Source organism: Panthera leo, chromosome D1 (assembly GCF_018350215.1).
Source record: "Panthera leo isolate Ple1 chromosome D1, P.leo_Ple1_pat1.1, whole genome shotgun sequence".
In the NCBI taxonomy this organism is placed as follows: Eukaryota; Metazoa; Chordata; class Mammalia; order Carnivora; family Felidae; genus Panthera; species Panthera leo.
This window is the reverse complement of record NC_056688.1, coordinates 1,144,446-1,156,541: the sequence shown is the minus strand read 5'-3', so window position 1 is coordinate 1,156,541 and position 12,096 is coordinate 1,144,446. Positions and strand designations below refer to the sequence as shown.

General features: G+C 50.5%; 1 protein-coding gene across 1 annotated transcript in view; it reads left to right on the top strand.

Moving 5' to 3' along the window:
* TMEM123 (transmembrane protein 123) overlaps nt 1-6,913 on the top strand; it is a 58,493-nt gene extending 51,580 nt beyond the window's left edge. Inside the window, exons 3-5 of the mRNA XM_042907124.1 lie at nt 2,135-2,395; nt 3,292-3,445; nt 4,985-6,913. Coding sequence (XP_042763058.1) covers nt 2,135-2,395; nt 3,292-3,445; nt 4,985-5,009 — 440 coding nt within the window. The 3' untranslated portion in view covers nt 5,010-6,913. The remainder of the gene's footprint in view (nt 1-2,134; nt 2,396-3,291; nt 3,446-4,984) is intronic.
* The last annotated feature ends 5,183 nt before the right edge of the window (nt 6,914-12,096 follow it).

The window sequence follows — 12,096 nt, the reverse complement described above, 5'->3', positions numbered from 1 at the left end:
GTCCTCACATCGCAGGACTGGACGCTGGTGGGCTAGGAGGCCGGATGCCTGCTTCGGGCCGAGGTGGACTCCTGGGCCTCCCCCGGCTGGGGCCCGACTCCTCCTGACTCGGACTCCACACACCCGTGGCCCGGGTCCTGTGTCCTCCCCGCCGGTCACCCTCCTCCCTCTGCGGAGTGTTGCCACAAGGCAGTCACGTGGGGCAGGTGCAGCCGGGTGCGGGGTGGGGGGTGGGGGGGAGCGAGCTGTGTACACTGTGCAGGGCCTGGGGGCTGCGTGGGGCAGGGGTGGGGGCCAGACCGGGGTCGTGGGAAATACCGCCTTTGCCGTCGGTGTGAACAGTCTACACCCAGCTCCGCTTTCTGAGCTTCACCGCCGGGACCGGGCCCTCGTCAGGCCAGAGTCACTCAGTCTCTGTGTCCCCACAAGTCCAGGGGCTGCTCCCCCGAAGGCTCTCCTGCTTGGTCTGAAGCTGGGGTAGCGTTCTCGTCTGCTCCTTCCTGAGCAGAGGGGCGAGCGGACGGACACACGCTCCCTCCAGTGACGACCGTGTGTGCCTCGACAGCGTCTCGTTTCGGCACTTTTAGTGAGACCCGGTCCCGGCTGTGCGCCAGCAGCTGTGCGTTTTTGCAGAGCCGTCCCCACAGGAAGTCCGAGCTTTAGGCCCCGAGCGCAGTCACGGGGTTTTGCCTTGTGATGACGACCTCACAGATTTATTTTCGGCAACTTGCAAACGCAGTAAGAGTGCGTGCTCGTGCAGTGTGCTGCGTCCCGGGGCTTGCTCCGTGCCCGGAGCCCTGGACCTTGCGAGCCCCTGGCCTGCCCCGGGCGCCACCCACACCCGCACAGCTTCTGTCCCTCGGGGGCCGGAAGACCCGCAAGTGCACATGGGCGCACGAGGGCGTGGTGTCACTGGACGGGAGCTCCTCGCCGGCCTCCTGGGATCACGGTGCCGCTCGTGGGCATCAGGACAGTTAAAAAGCCTAGGGGCCTGTCGTGTCCATTTGCAGAAATGTTCAGCTGCTCGCTTCTTGAACACGGTTGGATTTTCTCACTTGGAAAGACTGCGCCGTCGCGGCTCCGTCTTTGCTCGGGTGACCTGGCGCAGCGAGGGGCCGGGTCTCTGGGCGGGGGCGGGGCAGGCACGCGTGTCGCGCCGTGCCTCCTGGTGGACTGCGCACAGATCGTGCTGGGCTGAAAATGCGATAGAAACGCGAGCTCTTCCCCGTGTCGAATCCACCGCGATAGCACGCACGCACCGGTTTAGAACAAAAGCGAGCGTGTCCGTCCTGAAGCGTGTCGTCTGAGCACAGAGCACCCACAGTAGCTCAGGTTCTTGCCACTTGTGTCCCCCGCTCGGAATCATGAGAATTTACTGGTTCACCGGTGTACATAGCACAGCAGTGTTCCTTGGGCCTTGTTAAAAAAATGGGGTCACACGGCGCGGACGAGAGCGCACAGTAGGGACCCGCGCCCGGGGAGGTACCGGGAAGCCGGTAGACACGCGAGCCTGGCGTGTCCGCAAGTCTTCGAAGAAAAAGTCCAGCAGACTGGAGGCAAGGGTGTTCCTGTCGGCGGCAGTCCCCTCCGGCGGTGACGGAGCGCGACACCCCCGGCCCGAGTCGCTCTCCCCGGGCCGGCTGAGAGGTGGAGACAGGCCCCGTGGGACGGCAGCGCCGCGGGTGAGCCCGAGGACAGGGAACAGGCGGAGATCAGCACGGCCGTGCGAAGGGGCGGAGAGAGGACGGAATGTCTCGGTCCCCGGCAGCGTGCGCGTGGGGTGAGCCGGCGCTGCCGTCGCCGGGGCGGGGACCCGGGACACGTGCTCGGTGCGCACGGGTCCGAATCGTCCTCGTGAAGGCCTCCGCCCCAGGCGCGAACGGGGGTCTCCAGGATTCAGGGGCGTCTGGAGCTTGCAGCTGTGGGAGGTCGTCCCGACGGCCACGCCCCGGGGGGCAGGGGGCCGGGGGGGGGCGTCACCCCTGACGGGCTCGCGGCCGGCCACGTCGCATGGGGTGCGCGCTCCCGGCCACCCACCACTCGCGCCGTCTCTGCCCTCCCGTCAACTCCCTTCCCAGAGATGAGGGTCCTGTGTCACGGGCACGTGACATGTTCATGTGTCTCATTCTCGCAGGCAACGCCACCACGGTGACCTCCAGCCACACGGGTGCGCCCCCCAACACGACGAAAGCCCCCACGCCCGCCCTGTCCCACGTCCTCAGGACACACAATGTCAGCACCTCGACGCCCACAGCAGCACCCGGATTCACAACAGGGGGGGCCTCCCAGAATACGACCTCCGCCACCCACGTCTCCCACAGCGCGTCCCAGACGCCGTCCACCGCGACCACGGCCCACAACCGTTCGGCCACCTCCGTGCCTTCACCCGTGACAAGTACGTATGGGAGCTGAGCCCCTTCCGTGCTCAAAGCCGGTGTCAGATGCCGCACTTGCGTGGCTCCGTTCTGGCGGGAGTGCGGACGACCGTGTCGTGTACACAAATCACCGTGTGGGTGCTGCCAACCTTGTCCCGGTAGGAGGCAGGTTTCCCCTGAACCAGGCCATGTGACTGGAGGAGGAAGTCCTACCCGGATGGTCCTTCGCGTGGTTGTCCGGGCCCCTCGTGTGCGCCTGGGCGGGGCCTCCACCCCCACAGCGTGCTCACGGTGGTGGTGGCTCCTGGGTGTCACGGGCGCGGCCACACATACGGTGTCGGCCAGCACGCTTTGTGCTTAGACTTAAGATAGAACGTGAAACCACGAGCTCGGAACCTTGGCATCGTCCCTTCAAGGTTTTCCAAGTTCAGGTCCGCTTGAAGGCCAGCACAACCGGCGGGCTTCGTCGTGTCTGCCGCACATTTCTGTATTTTCTACCCTAAAACCTTATTCCTGCAGTTTGTGTTCTGAAATCCGCTGTAATGTCACCAGGGCCCTGGGTGTGATACAACAGTCTATTTATCGAACGGAGAACTTCCGTTAGATGCCCTCATTCAGACGGGCGGTCCAGACACCCTGGTTAAGGCACCGATTCTTCCCGGGACAAGGGAATAAGGAAACCGTCCCAGAGGGTGCTGCCCGAGGCTGTGGTCCCCCGGCACAAACACCCTCAGGTGGGGGAGGGGCGGGGGGAAGCTCTGCGACTGCTCGACTGCTCGAGGGGCCCCGGGGCCACCAGGCAGGAGGCCGGCCGGGGAGCTCCTCCCCGGCTCTGCTTCCTTGGATAGAAATTCGAGTAGCAGCTTTTTGTAATGTTTTTTAAAAACCACTAAAGCCTACTTTTCTTTCCTCCTAGTCACAGCAACTATCAATTCTAAAGAAAACCCAGGATCGAAATTTGACATTGGCAGCTTTCTCGGTGGCATCGTATTAACCCTGGGAGTTCTGTCGATTCTGTACTTCGGATGCAAAACGTACTATTCACGAAGAGGCATTCGGTACAGAACCATGTGAGTTTTGATCGGATTTCTGTATTTCTTTCACGATCGTGACAAAATACCGAAAGGGGGCCACAGATTTATGAATTGTACTCGCAAACAAAAAATGGATGCACGTGCGGGTACAAATGTCCCGCTTCCTGACGTTCTCCCTCTTCACTCACCCCTGTAACCGTACCAGGAGTGTGTGGCTGGTGCTCGTCAGTAGCACTAAGGGAACATCCTTGGTAGAAACCTGGTTTTAAAGAAATTCTTCACGGTCTCATTTTCTAAGTCATTGCCTCAAGTGAGTTAAGAGCTCTTACCACGTTCACCCTTTCCATAACTGTGTGGGTCTTCCATTGTTTGTTTGGAGGGCTTAAGTCCCTTTTGGGGTTTTTTCACTCTTACTAGAATACAAGAGCCAATTCGTTCTTTTGATTCTTAATGTACTGTAAATACCACCGAAGGGCTACTTTTCCCAATTTTTTAACTCATCGTACACGTGTGTCCCACACCAACTTTCACGTCGGGAGCTGATTTAACAAAGTAACACATAGGACGGGTTACTTTGAAGGGAATAAAGTAGGAAAATACTTCTCATGTATTAGTTCAAACTGGTTTAGCACACTTGCTTTCAGAGCATCGACGTGTTTGGCCAGATTCTGTGTTTCTGGAAATATTTATCACGTGTGCTTGATGAATTTCACCAGCTGAACAGAAGGTACGTCTCGATCATAGGACATGAAATGCCACTCACTTTGTTATAGCATCAGTGTGTATTGGTGTAAATGAGGCTACAAGTAGTGAAGCAAACACAGCATGTGGCTGTGGCTAGTAGGAGCCAGTCTTTACATACACAGCCGTGCACCGCTGCCTGGGAGGGGCTGTGCCTGGAGTCTGTTGACAGAGCCCCAGAGAAAGTACCTCACGGACTCGAGCGAAAGTCCGCACTGCTTTCGTTTTGTTCCCACTCTACGGCACGTCTCCGAAGTTAGGGTGCACCTTACCATCCGCGGACCACAGCGCCTTTTTCTTAGTGCCACGTGACAGCACATTTAGAAGCCAAGAGCTGCTCTGAAGTTCGAGTTCTTACAGAACGCTGGACTTGTCTGTCCCGCTCAAAACTGGAGACGTTCCCCATGTAGCAGTTGTAGCAGTGAGACAGAGAAGCGTGCAGGGGTGGGGTTTGGTGCAGGAGCGGCAGTTCTGGGCACCTTCCCACATGCTTGCTTGGCTTCAGGTCCTCTGCAAAAACGAATAAAGGAAGTCAGTACGTAAATAGGGTTTCCGGGAGGATGAAAATGAGGTATGTGACACCCGACACACAGGGGATGGTCAAGGAAGGAGGGGCCTGTTGTAGATTTCTGTGGCTATCGGCCGAGAAGCCACAAGGGGCAGAGCAGACATTCGAGGGTCACTATGGGAACCCTTACGCCCCATGGTACACTGGACACTTGAACAAATTTCACGTAAATGACAATTTTCATTCTGCAGCTTTGAAGTTATTTAAAAATATGAACCGAAACAGCTTTGGCACGAATACAAAACAATTTTACCTTTTGATTACAGCGATGAACACGATGCCATCATTTAAGGGACTCCAGGCACCAATGGGAAGATCAATACAGCCCTATCGATGAATTTGGATGATTCTCCTTGGAAACAGTATACGCGGATCATGTTTATATAGTACATTGTACGTTATACGCATGTAAAGATTCCTCAGGATTACCGAAGATAGAGTTTGGTTTCGGTTTTTAAATGAGCATTTGCAGTGGTTACAGTCACTTCTAAAAACACACAGACCAGTGCCGTTCTCCTTCTTGTGGTCTTGGTCACGCTGGGGGAGTAACTCACTGTGACGGCACGTACCGACGACACAGACCTTCACTGCTCCCCAGAGCCGGCTCTGCTCTAAAGCCACACCGCAGAAATGCCGAGTAAATCAGGTCTCCGACATAACTTTAGTTTTACAGCTTCACGCTTGGGTGAGAAACAAAATGCACCACCCCGCCCCCAGCACGAGAACGTGTGGCTGAGCCCTGTTAGAGCTTGTGTCGTCATTACAGCTTCTGTGGCACTTAGTCTGTCTCTTCCCTCTCTCATTTCTGCACGTCGTAGCAGCGTGTTCACGATCTCGTCCGCTTACCTTCCTACTGTGAGTGTTGCCGCTGCTGGAAACTGCGCTGTTTCATACGCACCAGTTAACTGTAGGTTGAGTTGTAGGATGGTTTAATGTAGTGTAAACATACTAACGTAAGCCCCTGTGGGATTTCTCTAGAGCTCTAGAAGGCTGTGTGGATCGATCCAGGGACAGGAGGGCACCCCTCAGGCTACTGACCTACAGGAAGAAGATGCTGTATTTTTGTGCACTGTTGATTTTATCTGATTTGGGGATAGACTAAAAAACCTTTATTCCAAATACAAATCCTTAAGCAGTTTTTAAGACCAGAAACTCTTCAGGCCCCTCCTCTCCTGTAGAGGGGCACTTTAGGCTGTATTAGGTTAACAGAAAAAGCACAGTATTGTCGGGACACCAGTATTAGTCAACTTATGTTGGGTGTTCAGTTTTGTTTTCGAGTTTACGTTACAGCAGTCAGAACTCACGGTCAAGTTTTGACAAGAAAAAAAGCTGTTTCAGTCATACTAAATGACTACGCAAAGTCAAGTACCACCACTTTCCGCCCACAAGCTAAGCTGTCCTGATGACGGTGCGTCTACACTGAAGAGGTTGGCCCTTCTGGGACCAGCTTTTGGCCTTCAGACAATGTCAAGAATTTTGATACAGGACAATCCTTCCTAGTCACTGTGCAGCCAACTGAGGTGGTGACCATGGGTAGTGTGGTGAGGACAGAGAGGTGGGCTGATTGTGTAACTTGCCTACCTGGTCTTTAAACCGCTTGATGGATACAGTGATGGGGGCCTTTTACCTTTTCCTCCTTTTGTCTTCTGCATTCTTCAGAGTTCAGTACTTGAGGTCGAACCTTGTCTTCCCTGATACTTGCTTCTCTAGCACTTTGAAGATGTGAAACCACTTTTTTAAGTACTGCAGGTCATCATATGCCTTTAAAGATAGAAATAATGTAGTTAATGTTTTCTCTCTGTTACCTTCAAATACCAGTACTTGGGTGCAGTCACTTTTTTTGGTTATCTGCAAAAATAGAGGGAAGTGGTAACATGAACCACTGTTTCCCTAAGCATAAATTCATATCCCAATTATGTTTACTTAAATATTTAATCGCATTCTCGGAGAATGTATTTACTTGAAGATACATTAGAATCCAATCTGTGACTTTAAATGTCTTTGGATCATCAAAGTTAATTTGCATACAGATAAATGAGAGTTCGCAATATAGTACGGTGAGAATTTTGTATTTTTGAGGAGGAAAATTTAAAGCAAATTTTTTACCTCTTTTTTCTTTTTCTTGTAATGACCAGCTTTTGGTATTTCATTGTTACTGAGATCTATTTTTAGAATAAAACTTTGTCTTCACCTAAGAGGTTTGTGTGTGGTTTTCTTTCATTTCCACAAACTCAAGAGAAATGAAAAGCCCCAAATAAAGACACTATTTAAGTGGGTAAATTCTTACCCACACCCAGACATCCTGATTCAATGTGTTAACGATCCCACCTGGGGAATTCGTAGGACCACCAACCTCTGAGAAGGACTGCTCCGGATTCTCCTTTCATGTCCCTGCTTTATGCAGTTGGGTAGAATTATAAAAACAGGTATATTTGTGTTAGAAATAAAAAAATGACTGTCCCCAGAATACAGTCCAGCAATACACTGAGGGGTCTGCCCTGCACCTACGAGACCCCCATTGTGGTCTCGACCACTTGGAACCTGTCACAGGAGAGCTTGGGGGGGCCTGCGTGGTTCAGTCACTTGAGCATCCGACTCCTGATTTTCAGTTTGGGTCATGATCTCACGGTTTGTGAGACTGAGCCCCACGTTGGGCTCTTGGTGCAGAGCCTGCTCGGGATTCTCTCTCAAAAATAAACACTAAAGAAAAAAAGAAGGGAGGTCTTGTGGCAGGTAGCACTTCGGTCTGTAGGGGTCGGATGGCATCCTACCTGCAACGCCCGAGTTCACAGGCATCCCTGCTCACGTGCAGAAGCAGCAGACTGGTGCAGTTCTGCCCGGCTCGGATCCTCAAGACCGTCAGCAGTCCAGGAAGCCTGGTCTGTCCCTGCCCAGACAGGAGCTGAGCTCTAAAAGCAAGAAAAACATAAACATACATCCTACCAAGACTGAATCACTAGGCAAAAATCTCCCCATGAACAACAGCTGGGACCAGGTGGCTTCACTGGTAAATTTTACCAAAGAAGAAATAATGCCAATCCTTCCCAAACTCTTCCAAAAAAATAAAGGAGGGAACACTCACAAACTCGTTTTTTATTTTTTTTACCTTTATTTTTGAGAGAGCATGCAAGGGGGAGGGGCAGAGAGAGAGGGAAACACAGAATCCCAAGCAGGCTCCAGGCTCTGATCTGTCAGCACAGAGCCCGACGCGGGGCTCGAACCCACAAACCGTGAGATCATGACCTGAGCCGAAGTCGAACGCTTAACCGACTGAGCCACCCAGGCCCCCACAAACTCATTTTTTAAAGTAATCTCCATGCCCAACATGGGGCGTGAACTCACAACCCCGAGATCAAGAGTCACGTGTTCCGCTGCCTGAGCAAGCCGGGGGCCCCCCCACAAACACATTTTAAAAAGCCAGCATTACCCTGATCCCAAAGGCAGAGTCCCTGATGAATATAGATGCGAAAATCTTTAAAACTAGCAAAGAAAATCCGGCCCATTTAAAGGATCATTTGCCGGGACACCTGTGATTTATCCCTGGGATGCAAGGCTGTTCTGACACATGCACGTAACCAACGTGATACACCACAATAATGGACTGCGATCATACAGGTTTGGTTTTCTTAGACAAAAGCATCGGACAAAATTCAACATCTGTTCATGATGAAACCTTAAATTAGATCTGGAAGGAATGTCCTTCCGCTATCATACGTGGACAGCGTACAGGCTATCATCAGGGTCACAAGGAAGACGGGGGTGGGGCACCTGGGCGGCTTAGCCAGTTAAGCGTCAGACTTGAGCTCAGGTCATGATCTCGAAGTTCATGAGGTCGTGCCCCCGTGTCAGACTCTGTGCTGACAGCTCAGAGCCTGGAGCCTGCTTCGGAACCTGTGTCTCCCTCTCTCTCTGCCCTTTCCCTGCTCACGCTCTCTCTCAAAAATAAGTAAACAAAAAAGAAAAAGAAGGATGACGGGGTAATCACTATTTGCACACAAGATGAGAAGTTCGAGCCAGAGCAGTTAAAAAGAAAGAAAAGGCATCAGAATTGGAAAAGAGTAAGTACAATAGTCTTTATTTGCACACATGTTCTCATAAACAGAAAACCCTAAAGATCCACCAAAACCGGTTAGAGCTAATGGACACAGTAAAGTTGCGAGATAAGAAACCAATGCTCAAAAAGCAGTACTTCTATATACTGACCACAAAGCATCTGAAAAATAAAGATGATCCCATATTTATAACACCAAAAACAAAGTACCTGCGATTAAATTTAATCAAAAAAAACACAAAGATTTCTACACTGAAGACTACAAGACACTGGGGAAAGACACTGAAAACATAAACAGAAAGGTATCCTGTGTTCATGGATTGGCAGAATTAATGCTGGCAAAACCCCTAATCTGTAGTCCTCTTAAACCTGGTACCCATCCTGCCTGTCCAGCCTTGTTTCTCATCTCAGTATTCACTTTCTTTTTCCAAAAATGCCTCATCCATTTTTGTCTTTCTTCATATTTCTCCCTCTGCCTGGAAAATACCTCTGTTCTCCAATTCAGCATACTCTAATCCTACTTAATCCTTGATAGCCAACAGTAGACAAAAATCAATGACATTGACAGACTACAAAACCCAGAAATGGACCCACACCTATATGGTCAGCTCATCTTCGGCAAAGCAGGAAAGAATACACAATGGAAAAGAGTCTCTTCAACAAATAGTGACGGGAAAACTGGATGGTTGACATGCAGGAGAATGAAACCGTACCACCTCTTTTTTTTTAATGTTTGTTTCTGAGAGAGACAGAACGTGAGTGGGGGAGGGGCAGAGAGAGAGGAAGACACAGAATCCAAAGCGGGCTCCAGGCTGGAACCAACGAGCTGTGAGAACATGACACTAACCGAAGGCGGACACTTAACTGAGCCACCCAGGCACCGCCTGTACCACTTCCTTACACCATACGCAAAAATAAATTCAAAATGGTTGAAAGGCCTAAATATGAGACAAGAAACCACCAAAATCCTAGAGAACACAGGCAGCAACCTCTTTGACATCAGCTGTAGCAACTTCTCACTAGACTTGTCTCCAAAGGCAGGGAAACAAAAGCAAACATGAACTATTGGGACCTCATCAAGACAAAGACCTTCTGCCCAGTGAAGGAAACAATCAACAAAACTAAAAGACAACCTACTAAATGTTAGAGGATGTTTGCAAAAGACAGACCCAATAAAGGGATAGTATCCAATCTCTATAAAGAACGAATCAAACGGGCAGAAGACATGAATAGACCTTTTTCCAAAGAAGATATCCAGATGGCTAACAGATGTCACACATCTCAAAAAGTGTCCTATACTTACATATTTTATATATATACTAATATATATTTATATATACTTATACACACACACACACACACACATATATACATATATATATATATATATATTTTTTTTTTTTTTTAAAGTGTATTTATCTTGAAGGAGACAGAGAATCCCAAGCAGGAGCCATGCTGTCAGCACAGATCCTGACATGTGGGGCTCGAGTCCATAACTGTGAGATCATGACCTGAGCTGAAATCAAGAGTCCGACGCTCAACCAACAACCTCCCAGGCACCCCTCAAGTGACTTACTTTAAAAATCTGCATAGGGGCCCCTGGGTGGCTCACGTGCTTAAGCATCAGACTTCGGCTCAGGTCATGATTTCACAGTTAGTTCATGAGTTAGAGCCCCGCATCAGGCTCTGTGCTGACAGCCTGGAGCCTGCTTCAGATTCTGTGTCTCCCTCTCTCTCTGCCCCTCCCCAACTCGCATGCACTCAAACATCAACATAAAAAAAAAAAAAAAAAATCCACACATACTGGTCTCACACAGTATATGTGTGCTGTTCAAGGCTCATCCGTACCATGTGTAGACCGCCACCCAGGCCTCCAACAATCTACACTTCACTGAGCCTAAATTTGCACCGTTTACAAGTCTCCTAGGGTTTTAAGCATTAAATAAAGCAATTAACAAAGCATCTGACATTTGCCTCTTGGTTCAAGTACACCTGTTATGATTATCATCGTTAGGAGAGCAAAAAGGAAGCGACTAAAACCGACTCACCCTGATCTAGGCAGACAGGACTCAACAGGTAGATAAAATGTGAATCACGTTACCACTTCCTTACACTTCATGCAATATTTTTACCGAATGCAAGAAAGACGTTCTTACACATTAAAATGGACTAGCTGAACAAAGCCAAGATAGATAAACTTTCAAATACACAGAATTCAAATTTAAACACTTGGTTCTTATGCTGGATCACAGTCCATGCAATTTTTAAAAATGTTAACGCAACTTACTAGAATAATTTGTCCAAAAAGCACAGGCTAAGGAGCCAGGCAGACCCATGTTCAAATTTTCCTTTATGGCTGTTGACAGGATTCGGGCTAATGTGCTTCTCGCACATTGCTGTCTTCGAGGGCCACCGTAACAAAGAACCGGACTGAGTGACTTAAACAGAAACTTACTTTCTCGCCGTTTCTGGAGTCAACAGGCTACAAGATCTGGTTTCTTCGGAGGCTTCTCACCGCGACTGCTGATGGCCACATTCCTCTGCTATCTCTGGGTGTGTCTGCATTCAGATCTCTTGTGAAGACACCAATCCTCCTACACTTGGGCTCACCGGACCTCACTTTGCCATCATCACCTCTTTAAAGGCCCCACCTAGAAATACACTTCCATTCCCAGGTACTAGGGAGAGGAGGATGGGGAGCATAACTCAGCCCGGGACCGCATCCTAATTGTTTAAAGAATACAGCACTGGGCCTGGCACACATGGATCCTCAACATATACAGCAGCGATCAAGCAAAAGAAACAGTTTCTAAAGTGATTTAATGTGCTCTCAACTCCTTCTGGAAGGGCAGGGACCGACTTACCTGCAGACACACGCACGCGGACCTACCAACTCCACCAGCACCTCCCGCTGGAAACAAAGGTGGGAAGAGACTGAAGGATGGAGAAATCTGGATTCTTCCCGGTCTCTGTCTAAGGGATCTAAGGAGTTACAGGGTAAGAAGAAACACGGAGCATCTCAAGTATCGGAGCTTTCCATGGGACCTCAGCCATCGACCAGATCTGGGACAGTAAGCCGGGCCCAAGGAGGGGTCCCCCACCACTGCCTGCATTCCACCTCCTCAGCTCACCAATGCCCACGCAGCAAAGCCATCACACTCGTTTTTAAATCCCAATGCAGGTTGGGGCGCCTGGGTGGCGCAGTCGGTTAAGCGTCCGACTTCAGCCAGGTCACGATCTCGCGGTCCGTGAGTTCGAGCCCCGCGTCAGGCTCTGGGCTGATGGCTCGGAGCCTGGAGCCTGTTTCCGATTCTGTGTCTCCCTCTC